Raw genomic sequence first — 18,937 nt, 5'->3', positions numbered from 1 at the left:
CCGCGCCGAGCGCTCCGCCAGCCGCGTCGCTGCGGCCCAGCCGCGCCATGGGGAAGGAGCAGGAGCTGGTGCAGGCGGTGAAGGCGGAGGACGTGGGCACCGCGCAGCGCCTGCTGCAGAGGCCGCGGCCCGGCAAAGCCAGTGAGTGTGGGGCGCGGGGCGCGGGAACCTGGGCGGGCGGGGCGCAGTCCGAGGGAGGGCGGCGCCCAGAGCCAGTCTGGCCCAGGGGCCTCGGGTGGCATTTACCCCTTCCCTCCGCCGCCCCCTCCCTCCCCGGGCTGCAGGCTGGCAGTGGGAGGGCTCTGCCAGAGACTTTAAAAGGGAGAGGCAGAGCCCCCACCCTGGAGACCGGGCGGGACCCCTTGTGGCGAGGGGCGACTTGGGGTGACAGCCTCTGCAGGCCCCTTCTGCCTGGTTTTAATAACACGCTTTGCAGGAAGGTGGGGGCAGGACCACGCTGGGGGTGTGGCCGCCGAGGCTTGGCGGGCCAGGGGGCCATTTGACGCTGGGGAGGCCGAGGCCAAGGTCGCCCAGTGCGGGCAGGCTGGCTTGCAGTCAGGGGCTGCTATGAGGTGAGGGTTGCGCCCACCGTGCGCGCGAGCAGGCTCAGCAGCCCCGGCCGCTGCGACGTCCCTGCCGGGAGGGGGGGCCGCAAGGGGGAGGGGAAACCCCTGGCCAGCGTCGCGATCGAGCGTGCACCGCAGGCGCCCCCAGGGAAGGACCAGGAGCTTGGCGCCCTGATCCCGGCGCTCATCCCAGCTCAGCCTCAAGCTCTCCGGGGGCCGAGATGGATGGATGGGCGTGTGGACGGCGCGTGTGCGGCTGCGCACGTATGGTAGTGTCACTGTGTCAGGGCACCTGTGCGGTGGGCAGGGCCCTGCAGAGCGCACATGGGGCCAAAGGGCCCCTCCCCTCCCCACCCTACGGCCCCTCCCTGGTCTCCAGTTGGGGGGCGGGGGGTGATGCTGCAAACTGAGACTGCTTTGGCTAAGTCCAGGAGAGAGGTCCTTAAGACCCAGGGGGAGCCTCCAGGTAGTACCAGTCTAGCCTGCTCTGGCCAAAGCAACACACTGAGTCTCCCAGACTGGCCCTGCCTTGCCCAAGAAGAGGGTCCCTACAGAAGTAGCCTCTGGCCACCAAAGTAGGTGAAGGGATTGAGAGGTAAAGACAAGGTAAGACTCCCACCTAGTGGCCACAAAGTCTCAGGCACAACATCTTGAGCTCTCCACCCTTAGTTTCCTCATCTGTTGGATGGGATAGTTTGTGATCTTTAAGTTCCTGCCACGGGTGGAGGGATTCCGTGGAGGAGGGTAACAAGTCTAAACCCATATCCACTGCCTGGAGTCAGTTGATTCTCATGGTGACCCTTCACTGGCTTGTCAGCCCTTACTGGAGGAGATGGCTCATCTTTCTTTTGATGAATGGCTGGTGAACATGAACTGCCCACTTCTCCGTTAACAGCCCAGCACATAAGGCACTCCACCACCAGAGCTCCTTACATGAGGTGCAGACCTGATATTCGTTCAGCAGGCATGGAGCTGGTTGGTCCCTCAGCAATCCTGGGTCAGGTGGGACCAAGATGTAGTGGCCTGTTTTGGGGATTCCCCCCTCTCTTCCACTCCAACACACTGAGAGATCCTGGTTGAGGTGAGCTATAGCTCTTTGATTCTCCACCTGGGTCATCTCTACCTGTCCCTCCACCTGTACCCCTGCTCACTCTGGCCCCTGAGGCAAGCTAGCCACCTGCCCTGGCCCCCCGGAGCTGTACTCTCTGACTCACAGGGGCGGGTATCAGGAATCAGACAGCAAAATCCCTCCATGAATTCACAAGGTTGCCATGGCAACACTGGCCTGTTCTGGAGTAAGATGTGTTTTGATTCAACAAAGTACAGCTCGAGTTATGGCCTCAGGGTGCGGGGAGGCTGACAGCATCCTCCAGGCCTCCCCCAGCTTCAAGGGTGTCACCAAAATGCCTAGAGTTGGGCTCCTTTGCCCCTACCTGCCACATTCCTTCCCCACCCCTATCACCGTCCTTGGTGACCTCAGGCCTTGCCATCCACCTGGAAGGGTGACAGGGAAGCTTTGGGTGTCCTTGGGGAGGAGACCTGATTTAGAGAGGGGTGACTAGCCCTCTGCTGGGGACAGACCCCTGCTTGCCCACTGGCCCAAATTCCCTATTCCTAGGCTCAGGCGAGACACCCCAGAAGAATGCACTGAATATACTGGTTGAGGTTGCTGTCACCCTTCTTGATTTCTTCCTTTGAGCACTCACCCTAAGCTTCTTGCCTGGGAGGAGCAAAAGGAGGTAGAGGTCCCTCCTACTCTGAAGGGTGAGGGTTCTTGCTCTGCTGGAAACCACGAGGTTAAGTTGTGTGGAGGTAAGACCTAGAACCCAGGAAGCAAGGGCTTCATAACGGAAGGGGACAGTTGGAGCACTGTAGGTGTGACCTGTGACTGGGAGGATGGCATGTAAGGCGAGGGAGAGATTCTGGACTCCCAGGACCTCTGCAGCGTGGAGTGCAAAAGGAGTGGTGGGTCCTGTGGCTGGTGGGCCCAAGCTGGCTGAGCTGGTAACCCCACTACCACTTAGTGAATTTAGACTCATCCCCACGCTGTAGGATGGAGTCGAGCTGCCCATGGACTTCCCAGGCAGTTTTCTTTACAGACTGCCTGCTCATTGTGGTTTGGAGCAGCTGATGGGTATGAACCGCTGACTTCTTGGTCATCAGCTGAGTGCTTAACTAGTGTGGCACCAGGCTTTCTTCATTTAAACATCAAAACTCAAAACCCCAAACCTGCAGCTGCCGAGTGCATTCCAACTCCTAGTGCCTGTTGGGACACGGTAGCCCTGCACCAGGAGGGGACAGACTACCACACCATTCTTCAGTAGGGCAACTGGGAGCATCGAATCATGTACCTTTCAAGCAGCGTCCAAGTGCTTAACCCCTGTGCCATCACCATCAAGCTGGTAGTGATCCAGAATAGTCTCAGCCTTACGGACCTTGTGGGAAGGAGGGAGCTCGCATGAGCGGTGCCTGTGGGACCTCTAGCTCAGTCTCTCCTCTCCTCCCCAGTGCCCTCCAGCTGTCCTCTACTCAACTTCTCTCTGCTGCCACTGGGGGCCTGCCTGGGGCACCCCGGCCTTCCAGCTTCTCTCCCTCCAATTACAACTTTTCTTTCTGATGAAACCATGGGCAGGGATAGAGGGATGACATGGCCTTAGCAAGGGGCCTGTCCCTGTCCCCATATGGGGGGTGGTCACAGATAGAACCCCTGGCTGGGAAGTGTGTGAGTGTGGCCAGGTGGGAAGATGGGCCTGGCTTTGTGAGTATGTGCTTATGAGGGAGTGTGTGTATGTATGTGTGTGAGTGTGAGAGACAGAGAGGGAGAGATGGGGGTCAGAGCATCCTGGGAAGTGTTGCGGGGGGCAGTGAGAACTGGCCACATTTGAACTAAGATGCATGGGGGTCAGAAGATCATTCAGGTCAGCAGAGCATCCAGGAGAAGGGGTATCTGCATCGAGCCTGAACCAGCACAGTGACCACAGTTGGGACTGGAAGGCCAGGGAGGTCAGGGCCCAAGCAGACCTGAGACGTCTGGCTCAGAAATGACTAAGAATTTCAGGATACTGACTATGGGCACCCTATCAGGTGCATGCCCCTGAAGCAGACCCCACAGCCAGGCAGAATGTGGCACCTGGCACACAGTTGCTGACAATTGACTGGGCATTTCTTACAAGGCACAGAGGACACAGCTAACCAGGTCAAAGCTCTTGCCCTCATGTGGCTGCTAGTTTAGTGATGGGAGCAAAAACCAGTCCCAGTGCCATCGAGTCTGTTCTGACCCATGACGATCCTCCATCAGGTTTCCAGGCTATAGATCTTTGCAGCAGGAAAATGCCCACCTTTCCCCCCAGGAGCGGCTGATGGATTAGAACTGTCGGCCTTATGTTTAGGAGTTCTAAATCAGGGTAGCAACCCAGTACACATTACACTCTGGGGGCTATTTGTTTAGTGACAGAGGTGGACAGTTACCAAGATACTGTTGCTGTTGATGTTTGGTGAAGTCAAGTCCACTCCCAACTCACAAGGACCCACTTGCAGCTTCAGCAGAAGGAAGCTTCACCCAGTCCCGGACCACCCTCACAATCTGCTCTGCCTGAGTCCCCTGTTACAGCCCATGTCAGTCCGTCTTGCTGAGGCTCTTCTTTTTCATTCACCTTCGACTTTCCCAAGCACAATCTCCTTCTCCAGGGACCAACACTCTCTGATCACAAGCCCTAAATCTATGAGCTTGAGGAAGGTAGAGGAAGCTAATGCTAGATGGGGCAAGTGATGGTGAAGAAAGAACAGAAACAGCACAGAATGAAGTTCCTGTTTTAGATAAGGAGACCAAAGGGTATCACAAAGAAGGGGCAGTTGAGCAAAGACCTGAAGGGTGAGAAGGCTTACTGGGGGTGCTCGCAACAGTGTGCACACAGAGCATGTGCAGAGGCCCAGTGGCAAACATGGCTAGCATGTTGGAGGGACATGAGATGACCCACATTACTGGAACAGGGGTGATGGACATCATGGTCAAAAAGAAGTCTTAATGCATGTTTCATCAGCGTCCCCCAAGTGCAGTGGGTGTGGAGGATGGGCAGATGGGTGCTGGACAAGTGCAGGGATGGCGGTGGGAGGAGAGGACCAGGGTGGTGGCAGAGATGAGAAGAGGTTGCGTTCTGAGTGATCTTGAGAGCAGAGCCAACCAGTTTTACTGATGGAGAAGATAGAAGCAGAACAGGCTGGCTCCAGGGCTTGGCAAATGGCCTGCCAGGGGAGGGTGATGGAGCCAAGGTGTCTGAGCCTCTTGGGAGGGGTGTGGTAGGGGGGTGGGGGAGGACGCAGGGGAGTCTGGGAATGCCTCTTTCCTTGGAAGCGTCCCTCTGTTTCTGCAGGAGAAACCCCTTGCTTGCTCCCGAGGGTGGGGGTGGGATTCCTGTACTGCTAATATTAGTAGTTGCCAATTACTGGGTCCTGATTTCCTGCCAGACCCTGCGCCTCTTGTCTGCTAATGCATGCTCGCTCGTCGGTGAGGCTGCCTCCGCCAGCCCCCCTCACTGACCCAGGCCCAAGTCTTCAAGCTTAGAGAGGAGGGAGGCCGGTGGCCCAGGCCAGGTGCACTGAAGAGTACAGCTGGGATTCGAACGCAAGCCTATCTGGCTTCACTGGGGTCATGGGTTGTGGGGGTACCCATCTGTGTGTCCAGGGGTGCCAGGGATCTGGAGCTTCTGAGTTCTCTGTGGCTCCCTGTTGCCTCTCTCTGCCCTCAGGCCTTTCCCTAGCCCTGTCTTGAGTGGACAAAGGGGCTTCTGTCCCACCAGCCCCCTCCCTCACAGAGTGTCTGACCTACAAATGGGTTATGTAACCAAGGGCCGGACAGGCAGGGGCTTGGATTGAGTCCGGCTGGCCTGGAGTCCATGACTGGGGGATATGGGGCTCCCCACTTTTGGCAGACATCTGATGGGGTTCAGGCAGGTAGAGGCCTATAGGAGGCACAGAGGAAGGGTATGGGACCCCTCTGGCTTCAGATGGGCTGCACATGACCCCATGAGGACACCCTGCCTCACCTCTTTCTGCCTTGCATTCCCCAGGGCCTTGAGACCCTCCTAGTCTAGGTAGTATGTGCTGGATTGGACCCAGGAAACTTCCCTGTAGAATGCCATATCGCCCAGCTGAGATGCCCCATCTCTGGTGTCCCAGTCTCCTCTGACCACCCCAGCCCCATCTGGGTCCTTCTGAGACATGGATTGGACTACTGGTCTCCCTCCACCTCACCAGAGTGTTCCAGTTCCACCAGCACCCCATGGGTGGGTGAGGGGTCAGCTGGAGACATATTACCATAATCCCCCTGACCTCACAGGGCAATGGGAAAGATAGGGCCACAGAGCTAGTAGCTGGAGCGGAGGACAGGGCAGATATGTGAGCATGAGTGAGTGAGTCCATGTAGAAATGAATGCCTGATTATGGGAGTGAGTGTAGGAATGAGTGAATGTGGGAGTAAGTAAATGATTGATTGAATGTGGGCTCTGACACTGGGCACAGCAGCCCTCCCAGCTCTACACTGTCTCAGACTGGGATCCTGCAAGGGGTGGTCAGAGCATCCTGTCACCTTGTCCCTCTTCCACCCCCAGAGCTCCTGGGCTCCACTAAGAAGATCAATGTCAACTTCCAGGACCCAGATGGGTGAGTTTTAGCCGGGGGCCCTGTCCTGGCATGATAACTGGGCTCTCGGGGGCCAGTGATACCAGCTCCCTTCCATACATGTCCGTGTTCACCATCCGCCCCAGCTTCTCAGCCCTGCACCACGCCGCCCTGAATGGCAACACTGAACTGATCTCCTTGCTGCTGGAGGCCCAGGCCGCTGTAGATATCAAGGACAACAAAGGTATGACCTGGAAGGGGGGGCTGGATGGGAAGGAGGTGGGACAATGAAAGGGGAAGGACCAGCGTTGCCTAGGTCCAACGATGGGTTCTCCAAGACCTGGACAGGTAGTAGCAGGGGTTAGAAGTGGAGTCTCTAAGGTCTCTGGCTGAGGGGGTCCCCTCAAAGTATTGGGTGGTTTGGTATTTAGGGATTAAAATCAGGGGTAAGTTCTCCTAATTACTGGTGGTGTGGAATTTAGGGATCAGTGTTGGGGTGGCAGCCTCAAGGCCTGGATAATCTGAATTCCAGGGTCCAGGTCCAGGTCGACTGAGGGCCCCTGGGACCCTGGGCTGCCCCTTGACGGTGGCAGCAGCCCAGGGGCTCTGTCTAGGTCAGAGGGCAGGGCAGGTTCTCATGAGCTCAGTGTCCTGTGATCAGGACGGGGCTCAGGGGTCAGGTCAGCTCCCACCACCCGCAGGCATGCGGCCACTACACTATGCAGCCTGGCAGGGCCGGAAGGAGCCCATGAAGCTGGTGCTGAAGGCGGGCTCGGCAGTCAATGTCCCCTCCGATGAGGGCCACATCCCTCTGCACCTGGCAGCTCAGCATGGCCACTATGATGTGGTGAGGGCCGTGACATGGGTGGGCAGGGTGGCATGGCCTGGGGGATCTGGGGACCCAGCATGGCCACTTTGATGGGGTGAGAGTAGTGACGTGGGTGGGCAGGGTGGCATGGCCTAGGAGACCTGGGAACCCAGCATGGCCACTGTGATGGGATGAGGGGAGTGATATGGGTGGGCAGGGAGTTATGGCCTGGGGGAGCTGGAGACCCAGCATGGCCACTATGACATGGTGAGGGCTGAGATATGGGTGGAAAGGCCGGTTGGCCTGGTGGGCAGCCCAGACCAGGTGGCCTGAAGGGTGTGGTGACCCTACCTCACAGTCTGAGATGCTGCTTCAACACCAGTCGAACCCCTGCATTGTGGATAACTCGGGGAAGACACCCCTGGACCTGGCCTGTGAGTTTGGCCGTGTGGGGGTAAGTGTCCCCGGGAGTTGAGTGAGTGGAACTGGTTGTTTTTTCACCCCTCCCCTACCATACCTGCTCTGTCCTTCTTGTCTAGGGTAGGGGTAGGGCAGACCTCTGAGACCCCTACTCCACATCAGGCAGCTCCTTGCCTCCTCCTCCCAGGTGGTCCAGCTGCTGCTTAATAGCAATATGTGTGCCGCGCTGCTAGAACCCCGGCCAGGGGATGCCACCGACCCCAACGGCACCAGCCCCCTGCACCTGGCGGCCAAGAACGGCCACATTGACATAATCAGGTACAGGTGGGGGCTAGGGAGGGGCCAGGGCAAGGAACAGGGCTGGGAGGGAAGAGGCAGGGCAACTGGGGGCAGTGAGATGAGGTTAGCTCCCAGATACCTAGGTAGTGTGTGAGGGAGCAGGGCTGGGACAGGCTGCTGCCCAGAAACTGGCCGAGGAGTGGTGTCCATAGCAGGACAGCCAGACCATGTGACCTCACAGAAGGCATCTTGAGCCCTCTGAGTCTCAGTCTCACCATCCACAAAGTGAGTGTTATGGGCTAGTCAAAGCTAGGATCAGGCCACAGCTCTGGGTGTTAGCTGGGTTGGGCCTCCAGCAGGTGCAGGTCAGTGTCAGGCCTGACTGGGGGCTGAGGCTCCTGCTGCAAGGCCGTGCCCACCCTCCTGTCTTTCCCAGACTCCTCCTTCAGGCTGGCATTGATATCAACCGGCAGACCAAGTCTGGCACTGCGCTACATGAGGCCGCGCTCTGCGGGAAGACCGAAGTCGTCCGGCTGCTGCTTGACGTGAGGGGGATGAGGGTGGAGGGACTGGGGTGGGCAGTGGTAGGACCAGGGGTTGAGGAAGGCTGGCTGAGGTCATGAGAGTGGATGTAGGGCTAGGCAGTGCTCTGGGGACTGAGGCTGGGGTGGTGTGGGTGTTAGGCACAGGTGGGGACATAGGAGACCTAGGTGTCTAGGGTTAGGGCCTTGGAGACTGAGGCTAGGGGTGCTGGGGAATGGGAGGTAAAGTGAGGCCAGGTGAGAGGTAAAAGCCAGATGGGGGCTGAGGTGAGGTGAGGCAGAGGGCAGCATGAGTGGGAGCACTGACAGATGTCCTGTCCCCACAGAGTGGCATCAATGCCCAGGTACGGAATACCTACAGCCAGACGGCACTGGACATAGTGCACCAATTTACCACATCACAAGCCAGCAAAGAGATCAAGCAGCTGCTCCGAGGTGGGCTGGGGGCAGACCTGGGGGCTGCGCAGTGGTCTGGGTCTACCAGCCAGACTGCAGGACTGTACTTGGCTTCCCATGTTCCCAGAGGCCTCAGCGGCTCTGCAGGTCCGGGCGACCAAGGATTACTGCAACAACTATGACCTCACCAGCCTGAACGTGAAGGCTGGGGACATCATCACGGTGAGGGGCCAAGAAGGGGTCTGCTGGCTCATTATGCCCCCAGGAGGGCGGTGGGCAGTGTGCAGAGTGCAATGGAGGAACAGGCTACCCCTGGACTTGGAGAGCGTCCCTGAGCCAAGCACCCTGTGTGACCAGGTCCTGGAACAGCATCCTGATGGCCGGTGGAAGGGCTGTGTCCATGACAACCGGACAGGCAATGATCGCGTCGGCTACTTCCCATCCTCCTTGGGCGAGGCCATTGTCAAGAGAGCTGGCAAGTGTCACCTGGCCCCAGCGGGATAGAGTAGGGGCGTCAGGGCCAGAGGGAAGCAAGGGTGCATGTGTGAGGTATTTGTGTGTGTATCTGTTCATGTGACTCTCTGTGTGTCTGAGTATGTGAGAATGTTTCTGCGCATGTACGTGAGTGCCGGTGTGTATCTTTGGGTGTATAATTTGTGTGTGGTGTCTTTCAGTGTGTATGTGTGTATGTGTGTGTGTGTGTGTGTCTCTGTACATGTGTCTCTGTGTTCGGGCAGACCTCAGAGATGCTGCAGACTCCCGCAGTCAAGTGAATATTGCAGTCAAATGAATCACATAAATCTTTTTGTTTCCTGGTGTGTAGAAAAGTTATATTTACTATACTTCAGTCTATTAAAGGAACCCTGGTGGCATTGGCTACTCACCTCAAGGTTGGTGGTTTGAATCCACTATCTATTCCCTGGAAGATAGGTGAAGCAATCCACCCCCTCAAAGAGGTACAGCCTTGGACCCCTAAGGGGCATTTTGCTGTGTCTTACAGGGCCACTGCAAGTCAGAATCACTTAACAGCAATGGCTTTCATTTTTTTGTTTGGTAGTTTATTAAATATAGTCTCAAAAGAACCTCATTGCCATTGAGTCAGAACTGACTCATGGCTGAATCTCTACCAGGTTTTCAGAGGCTGTAAATTGCACGAAAGATTGCCCATCTGTCTCCTTCAGAGCAGCTGGTGAATTTGAACTGCTTGCCTTTGGATTGGCAGCTCAACTCCTTGCCACTAGGCCACCAGTGTGCAATAATAACATTATGAGAACACTGGAAATGTTGGGAGAATGACTGTAAAGATACACAGAGACACACAGCACATGTGTTAAAAAATATTCTCCATGATGGCGAGGGAAGAAAATGTGCAACAGAGAATGAATGAGAAAAAAAATGGTCCCTGTGGACTTGCCTGATGCTGTGCTGTTACAGACCATCGTCAGCTTGTGAAAATGCATTAACTGCAAAGTGCAGTATAATGAGGTTTGCCTCGTTATCTGTCTCTGTGTGTGTGCATGTGTTCACGTGTGTGTGTGAAAACAACATGGCAGGGCCGTTGACCTCTTCTCCCTTCACAATAGGAAGGAGAATCAACAGCTCAGACCACAACTGATTCCTGGCAGGCAAGTCAGACAGCTGTCCATTTTCTAAACTTTGCTGATACCTGACATCCCTCTGCTGGGCTCAGGAGTCCACTGCAGAGGCCACAGGGAACTCTGATCATGCTCACGATTATGGGGTTTGTTAGGGAAGGGAAGGCTCCAGGATCAGGAATGAGTTAGAGACACTATCTTCCCAAGCTGTGCCAACAGGCCTGCTTCTCTCTGTACTCTTGGCCCTTCTGCCCCTCTTGGCTGCAGGAATAGGTGGTACAGTAAGTGGTTGGAGGCGCCCACTCTCCTGTGAGCTCTCTGCCCACAGTGCCCACCGTGCCTGCTTGTTGGTCTGCTGCCTTTTCTCTGCCTGTTTCTCTTCATCTCTCTCCCTCACTGGTATTACAATGCTCTCTTGTCTAGAAGTTTCTCAGTGTGGGGACCCTGGGTCCTCTAGTTCTTCTTGGTAGCAGTGGTCTCCCCACCCCATCTGCCCCAGGGATGGCTCATTTTAAGCCTAACAGGATGTCAGAACATACCAGTCCCTTCAGTATGGTTCCATACACCTTATTTGCATAGTCCCACCCCCACCAGGGTGATATGTACAATAAAATACAGTATTACCAGACTGCCCTGTCCCTTTCCCACTGGGCTACATGCATGTCATCTGCATAGTCCCTCCCACTCATGTGGCAGTTATGAGACTGCGTTTGAGTCAGAACCCTCTCCCAGCTGACTGTCCACTGGGCTTTTGGAGGCTGTAAATCACACGGGAGGAGAGTGCTCATTTTTTTGCCCATGAGCGAAAAATGAATTCGAACCACCAGAGATGTGCTCTCTGAGTTAGCAGTGCAACTTCTCTGGGCTCTGTCACCAGCATTAGTGGGGGTTTTAGGGGTGTGTACGTTTTTCTTTTTTTAAGTGGTGAGAAGGACTATATAAAAGTAATCCATAGTATGTGTGTGTGTCTATATCTCTTTATCTCTATCTATCTATCTATCTATCTATCTATCTATCTATCTATCTATCTATCTATCTATCTCTATCTATATGCCTTAGTCTGTATGTGTCTGTGTATGAGTGAATGTGTTCATGTCTTTGTAGTCTCTTGGTGTGTATATGTGAGAAGGTATACCTCTATGTGTGTGTGTGTATATATATATATATATATACACACATATATACACACACGTGGGTATATCTTTGTCTCTGTATCTGTATGTCTGTTCCTGTGTTGATGTGAGAGTATGTGTCTGTGTATATCTATGTGTATCTGAGTGTAAATGTCTACCTGTATACATACCTGGGTGTATCTGTCTGTCTGTGTGTATCTCTTTGTATGTTTCCCTGTGTCTGCATGTGTATCTCTGTATGTCTGTCTGTGTATATGTCTCTCTTTTTGTCTGTGTGTCTGTCCACTGCATGGCTGACCCAGAGTGTATGTACTGGCCCCTGTGCCTCCCTGGCCGGGCCTCAGGGAGCCTGTGCTGGGCTGGCAGGTCCCCGAGCTGGCCCGGAGCCAAGCCCACCCCCGGGAGGTGGCCCGTCGGGGCCCTCTGCGCCTCCAGAGGAGATCTGGGTGCTGAGGAAGCCTTTTGCAGGTAGGCTGGGGCCCCGAGGGCTGGGCACTGTCCTCCTGTGGGCGCTAACTGGGGGCCTGGCAGGGGCCAGGAGTATTGAAGCCTGACAATCCCTCATGCTGGTAGGTAGTGACCGCAGTGGCAGCCTGAGCGGCGCAGCTGGTGGCCGGGGCAGCAGTGGCCATGCCCTGCATGCGGGCTCTGAAGGGGTCAAGGTAGGCAAGGTGTGGGGGTGGTCACCAGGGTGGCTGAGCCTTGAACGGCACAGATGGGTGACCTCTCTGGCTTCTAGCTCCTGGCGACCGTACTTTCTCAGAAGTCTGTGTCTGAGTCCAGCCCCGGGGACAGCCCCATCAAGCCTCAGGAAGGTCCTGCAGGTAAGAGACCACTGTGGCTGCTGGCCTGGTGGGCCGCTGAGCAGTTCCTGCCCAACCACCACTCTGGTCTGTAGGTGCTGCCCGTGCCCAGCCTCCCGTGGGGCCCGTGGAACAGCAGCCCCGGAAGCAGGAGCTGGCATCGGAGGGCAAGGTACTGGGTGAGGCTCGGCTCACAGGTGGGCGTGGGCGGGCAGGGGTTCAGGCCGAAGCTGGCCACTCTCATGGTGCCTTGATGGGCCAGACCTGTGCTCTGTCTGTCTGTCCGTCTGTGTGTGTTGTGTGTGCACACGCACGCATGTATAAATGTCTGTTGTGCATGCGTGAGCCAGTGTGTGTATGAGGGATGTGCAAGGACACGTGGAGGAAGTGTGAGAGTCAAGGAAGCTGGAATGGCCCTGAGGTGCCTGCATGTGTGGAGAGCAGGGTGACTGTGGACCAGGCACAAATGTGTGGAAGGTGTGTGAGGTGATAGGAGGGGTGTGCCAGGGGAAAGTAGGTTGTATGTATGTGGGTATCTGGGCATTGGTGGTGAATTGTTGACTGAGTTGTCCTGGGTATGGAGGAGGTGAGGGACCCCTTGCCCTGTGGAGCCAGCCATACCCTACCCAGCAAAGCCTGGACACAGACCCACATCCCACACCCCAAGACCCCTGGCCCTGAAGATAGAAACCAGCTTCATACCCAAGCCCCAAGGCTCTTGACTATGGGGACTATGTGGGGGAAGAGCCTTGTTTCACACCAAGGCCCCTCCCCAGCATGCCCTCAGCCAAGGCCACACTGCTTGTCTCCCCTGAGATGGTGGCAGCATCCTTCCAGGAGCCGCTGGGCATCCTTGGTGCAGGGACAGGGGATGATCGGGGGCCTGTGACATGGACAACAGTTGGAGCATCCAAGTGGTGACAGAGGATGGCCATGAGGCCCAACGATGCCCAAGGACAGCGGCGCCAAGAGAGCTGACTGGAGCCTGGTGGAGAGGGACGGCAGAGGCCAGCCCGGCCACGTGGCAGAGGAGGTGGCTTGAGGCAGGGCATATACCTGGTGGGCAGGTAAGGCCTGCAGCGGGTGCCATTGTGTCTTACAGAGTGCCGAGGCGGTCAGCCAGTGGCTGGCCACGTTCCAGCTGCAGCTCTATGCACCCAACTTCATCAGCGCAGGTTATGACCTGCCCACCATTAGCCGCATGACCCCTGAGGTGAGTCACCTCAGCCAGCTACTGCTGCCTCCCCAGAACAGGTCCCCAGCCTCCTGCTAACAGGCCTCTCCTTGCCCAGGACCTCACGGCCATTGGCGTCACCAAGCCAGGCCACCGGAAGAAGATCACAGCAGAGATCAGTGGCCTGAGCCTTCCTGACTGGCTGCCTGAGCACAAACCTGTAAGGCCCCCATCACCCAGGGCCCAGGCAGACAGATAGACAGACAGACAGTCTCTGGCTCAGGAGAGAAGGGCAGAGGATGGCCCTGGTAGCAGTAACCTCCCTGTACATCCTCTTGTCTGTCTGTCCATCTGTCATAGGCTGGTGTGACAGCATTGTAGGCATGGAGCCAGAATTCCCCCCTCCTCACCTCCACATCCCCATTCATACCCCACCAGCTCAGCCAGCTCCTCCTGCCCTTGTAGTCACTGCACATCACTGGCTGGTCCAGGTTTCACACTGGCATGGCTCACGTGTGAGCAGGGCTGCAGTGGGTACACACTGATGTGTGTGCATGTCAGGAGGTGGTCACAGTTCTAGGAATGTCTACAGATGTGGGGACTGGGGTCGGGCTGGGAGCGGGTGGCCCTGGCTCATCTCAGCTCTAGGCTGCCTCTCTCAGGCTGCCTCTCTCAGGCTGCTGTCTGGTGGGTCTGCAACCACAGCCTGTCCTGCCCCTCCCCCATTAGTAGCTTGAGAGTCACCTCAACCTCATAAGGACCCCTCAGTCTGCACATGTCACTGCATCCTCAGGGCTGATGAGTGTGCCATGTGCTGGTGTGTTGGTGTGTGAATGGGGTACCGTGGGAGCGTGGACTCCATTTGGGGCCCGAGTGGTGTTTCTAGGGTGACATTCATCATGAATGTGTGAGATGACTAGAGGTGTGTGTGACCAAAGCAGATGGCTGTGTGTGAGCAGGAGAGATACAAGTGGGGTATGAACAAATGTGGGAGTCCGTGCCTGTATGTGACTGAGCATGCCGTGCGTGTGCACATGTGCAGTGTGTATGCATGCATATGTATTGATGTGGTGATGGCGTGTGTCTGCGTCCATGACCTGTGAGTGAGTTTACATGGGCAGCTGTCCTTGGGTTCCTTCCCCCTCTCCTGGGGGCAGGTGTCTGAGGAGGGGAAATGCCCTGCGTATATGTCTGCCTATGTTCACACGGGCCCAGAAGAGCCGGTCCAGACGTAGACTGTTTGTCCGTCTGTTTGTCTGTGCTGGTTGGCTCAGTGCCCCTCCCAAGCACAGCTGGGAGCTGGCAGGCAGGGTGTGGGCACCAGCTCTGGCTGCCCTCTATGTTCCCTGCCCCCAGGCTAACCTGGCCGTGTGGCTGTCCATGATTGGCCTGGCTCAGTACTACAAAGTACTGGTGGACAATGGCTATGAGAACATCGACTTCATCACTGACATCACCTGGGAAGACCTACAGGAGATTGGCATCACCAAGCTGGGTGAGGGTCTGCCCCCTGCCCCCTTTTGTCACTGACCTCCCAATGCCCAGCCTGACTACCCCAATCCCTGCACAGGACATCAGAAGAAACTGATGCTGGCTGTGAGGAAATTGGCAGAGTTGCAGAAGGCGGAGTATGCCAAGTACGAGGGAGGTCCACTGCGCAGGAAAGCACCCCAGTCGCTGGAGGTGGTGGCCATCGAATCTCCACCCCTGCCTGAATCTATGCCCTCCGAGTGCCAGTCTCCAAAGATGACCACTTTCCAGGATAGTGAGCTCAGTGGGGAGCTGCAGGCAGCCCTGACAGGTCCTGCAGAGGGCACAGCCGCAGCCACCGAGAAGCCGTACAACCAGCTGCCACCCACCCCGAGGGGCAGCCTGCGGCAGGAGCCCAGCCTTGGAGGGCGGGCACGGCACCTGAGCAGCTCCCAGGAGCTGCTGGGTGATGGGCCCCTGGGGCCAGGCAGCCCCATGTCGCGGAGCCAGGAGTACTTGCTGGATGAGGGGCCCGCCCCCAGCACACCACCCAAGGAGGCCCGGCCCAGTCGCCACGGCCACAGTGTCAAGCGGGCCAGTGTGCCCCCCGTGCCTGGGAAGCCACGGCAGATCCTTCCACCCAGTGCCAGCCACTTCACACCCCCACAGACACCCACAAAAGCCCGGCCAAGCTCCCCCCAGGCTTTAGGGCCTCCTCATGGGCCTGCCCCGGCCACAGCCAAAGTGAAGCCCACGCCACAGCTGCTGCCTCCGGCAGAGCGGCCCATGTCCCCACGTTCACTGCCCCAGTCACCCACCCACCGGGGCTTCGCCTATGTGCTGCCCCAGCCTGTGGAGGGAGAAACAGCCCCTGGGGCTCCAGGGCCTGTGCCCAGGCTGTGCCTGCCCCCTGAAGGTGACACCGAGCCAGGGCGGCCCAAGAAACGTGCCCACAGCCTGAACCGCTACGCTGCATCAGACAGTGAGCCAGAGCGCGATGAGCTGCTGGTGCCTGCGGCAGCAGGGCCCTATGCCACCGTCCAGCGGCGGGTGGGCCGCAGCCACTCTGTGAGGGCGCCAGCAGGCGCTGACAAGAACGTCAACCGCAGCCAGTCTTTTGCTGTGAGGCCCCGCAAAAAAGGCCCCCCGCCACCCCCACCCAAGCGCTCCAGTTCTGCCATGGCCAGCGCCAACCTAGCTGATGAGCCAGGGCTGGAAACCGAGACTGAGGAGCCAGGCCCCGAGGATGGTGGGCTAGCGGTGCGGCCTCAGCGCCGGAGGGCCAGTGATCTGGCCAGCAGCGTGGACACGGGCAGTGCAGGCAGTGTAAAGAGCATTGCTGCCATGCTTGAGCTGTCATCCATCGGGGGTGGGGGCCGGGCTGCCCGAAGACCCCCCGAAGGTCACCCAATACCTCACCCTGCTAGCCCAGAGCCAGGGCGAGTGGCCACGGTGCTGGCCTCCGTGAAGCACAAGGAGGCCATTGGGCCTGATGGAGAAGTGGTGAACCGGCGTCGCACACTCAGTGGGCCAGTGACTGGACTTCTGGCCACTGCCCGCCGGGGTTCTGGGGAGCCAGTGGTTCCTGTAGAACAGCACAGCCCCTTTGCCGAGGATGGAGCAGCTAGGCAGCGGCCCCGAGGCCCTACCAAGGGCGATGGCATCAGCGAGGGCCCACCCCTGGCCAGGGTGGAAGCCAGTGCCACTCTCAAGAGGCGCATCCGAGCGAAGCAGAGCCAGCAGGAGAATGTCAAATTCATCCTGACCGAGTCTGACACAGTGAAGCGTAGGCCCAAGGCCAAGGAGCGGGAAGTGGGGCTCGAACCACCTCCGCCGCCACTGTCTGTATATCAAAATGGGACTGGGACTGGTACGCTCCGCCGCAGGCCAGTTTCTGAGCAGGCCACGCCCCCTGAGCTGCCACCACCACCCCCGCCAGCCGAACCACCACCGGCTGACCTGGCACACCTGCCTCCGCTACCCTTGCCTGATGAAGCACGGAAGCCGGCCAAGCCTCCAGTGTCGCCCAAACCTGTCCTGGCCCAGCCTGTGTGCAAGATGCAGGGCTCGCCAACGCCAGTGTCCAAGAAGGTTCCCTTCCCAGGCCCAGGCAGCCCAGGTAAGGTGTGAGGAGCAGGAAGCAGGACCCTGTCTGCCCCAGCTAGGGGAGCGTCTCCATCCCAAAGCTGGAGCAAATGGGCGTAGGTCTGCACAAACCCCATGAATAGCACCTGTGGAGGGAGGGCAGGTGCGAGATGGCCAGGGAGGACTATGACATTCCCACGTGGAGGGGAGCTGGCAATAGGCTGCCCTGGGCCGGGTTTAGCCTAGATCCCCAGCGCTGCAGCCAGGGTGACCCTGCATTGGCCATGGGAGCACGCCACCTGGTGGCCCGGGAGAGCGGGTGGCGGGACATTGTAGCGATGGACCCAGGTCTGGGGCCCCACCTGGTTCCAGCGTCGTCCTTTCCACAGAGGTGAAACGTGCCCATGGGACGCCGCCACCTGTGTCGCCCAAGCCTCCACCGCCTCCCACCGCGCCCAAGCCGGTCAAGGTCGCAGCGGGGTTACCGTCGGGCAGCGCCAGTCCGTCGCCTGCACCCTCACCGGCGCGCCAGCCATCCACCACCTTTGCTAAGCCAGCGGGCACGCCGCCTCCGGTTGGCCCCAGGCCCTCGTCCCCCGGTACACCCGCACTGCACGTGCCCGCCAAGCCACCGCGCGCTGCCGCTGCGGCCTCGGCCATCGGGGTTTCAGCCGCACCCGACGGAGCCTCCCCCGGGGACAGCGCCAGGCAGAAGCTGGAGGAGACCAGTGCATGCCTGGCCGCCGCGCTGCAGGCGGTGGAGGAGAAGATTCGGCAGGAGGACGGCCAGAGCCAGCGGTAGGCAGGGTGTCGTGGAGGGAGCAGGCCCTAGGGAAGCCAGGGCGGGGCCTGACAGGAGGGAGCCCCGCATGGGTGCGCCTGTGCTTAGGAGGGCGAGGCCATGGGGGTCTCCTCCGTCATTGGGGTTGGCTTTGCTTGAGCTTGTGAGTAGCGGGTACAAGGGGGTGTGGCTAGTGTGGGCTGTGGGAAGGAATCAGGACGGGGCAGGGTCTTCTGTAGGGGGCATGACCTATACCCTAAGATTAAGCTCGGTGCCCAATTGGGTTTGGTCATGCACGAGGGAACGGGCCTAGGTCAAACCACAGGCTCAAGAGAGCAAAGAATGCATGATGTGGTGGTCCTTGGGTCATGCTTAGTTACACCCAAAAGTTGGCCTTGGCGGGGGTGGGGGGGACGGGAGACTTGCACTTATCCTTTGGAGCTTATCAGGCTGGGCGTGGCCAGCCACTGCATGACAGAGATGGGACTGGCCTTGCCCACTCATGCCTGTCCCGCTGCCCCCAGACCCTCAGCAGCTGAGGAGAAGAGTACTGGCAGCATCTTAGATGACATCGGCAGCATGTTTGATGACCTGGCTGACCAGCTCGATGCCATGCTGGAGTAACGGGCGCCCAGGTGGGGATCGCCCCCACCAACCAGGCTTTGCCCCACCCCCACCCCGCACACTGACCTTTACCTCAGGACAGGCTACTGGGCCGGGCGACGGCGGGCCGAGTCGGGGACGGGCCTATCCCCAGCCCCTGAACAAGCACAAATCCTGCCCTCTGCCTGGGGCGCCTGGCTGGGCTCCAAGGGCTCTGTCCACTCTGTGGTGCATGGCCCTGCCTGCTGCTCCCCGTGCAATACATACTAGGGCTCTGGGCCTGCCCAGATGAGGGGTGGAGGCACTGCCAGAGCCCAGTCCTCTCCGTGGCAGTGCACAGGCCTCTGCTCAGCACAGAACTGCCGACTGAGGGTCTCGGCCAGCTGCTGTAGCTCAGCACAAGGGGCAGGGGACCAAGGCTGGAGCTCACAGGGATACCCCTCCCCACTGCACCCTCTTCCCCATCCCTCAGAATATAAACTATGGAGAGTATTAATTTATTGGGAATGAGCTAAGGCAGACTTCCCCAGAGAAACACAAAGGTATAACTTTAACAAATATATATTTAAAGAAAGAAAATATTATTGATTCTATAGAAGACCATTTACCGATGGAAAGGAGCCCGCAGTGCAGCTCGAGACCTAAGTTGTTAGCGGCCTGGCCCCC

General features: G+C 58.1%; 1 protein-coding gene across 1 annotated transcript; it reads left to right on the top strand.

The window, feature by feature from the left end:
* The first annotated feature begins 47 nt into the window (after nt 1-47).
* On the top strand, nt 48-18,292 carry CASKIN1 (CASK interacting protein 1). The gene is made up of 20 exons (XM_006893850.1): nt 48-141; nt 6,173-6,224; nt 6,329-6,426; nt 6,884-7,029; nt 7,349-7,444; nt 7,598-7,728; nt 8,126-8,234; nt 8,558-8,666; nt 8,755-8,849; nt 8,985-9,102; nt 11,722-11,823; nt 11,929-12,017; nt 12,095-12,179; nt 12,254-12,330; nt 13,261-13,371; nt 13,451-13,552; nt 14,689-14,827; nt 14,903-16,921; nt 17,277-17,685; nt 18,193-18,292. Exons 1-20 carry the CDS (start codon nt 48-50, stop codon nt 18,290-18,292), a joined length of 4,281 nt encoding a protein of 1,426 aa, XP_006893912.1.
* Nucleotides 18,293-18,937: the final 645 nt, after the last annotated feature.

This window comes from Elephantulus edwardii, unplaced genomic scaffold (assembly GCF_000299155.1).
Source record: "Elephantulus edwardii isolate Elephantulus edwardi_28Jun2011 unplaced genomic scaffold, EleEdw1.0 scaffold00132, whole genome shotgun sequence".
Taxonomy (NCBI): domain Eukaryota; kingdom Metazoa; phylum Chordata; class Mammalia; order Macroscelidea; family Macroscelididae; genus Elephantulus; species Elephantulus edwardii.
The sequence above is the reverse complement of the archived record's forward strand: the minus strand, read 5'-3'. Positions and strand labels throughout refer to the sequence as shown.

What these genes read in the sequence shown, in the direction of transcription:
- CASKIN1 (XM_006893850.1), top strand. Translation starts at nt 48, where the DNA reads ATGGGGAAGGAGCAGGAGCTGGTGCAGGCGGTGAAGGCGGAGGACGTG. An exon ending in TCGTCCGGCTGCTGCTTGAC is followed by an intron (nt 8,235 to 8,557) that starts GTGAGGGGGATG and finishes CTGTCCCCACAG; the next exon opens with AGTGGCATCAATGCCCAGGT. An exon ending in GATCAAGCAGCTGCTCCGAG is followed by an intron (nt 8,667 to 8,754) that starts GTGGGCTGGGGG and finishes CCATGTTCCCAG; the next exon opens with AGGCCTCAGCGGCTCTGCAG.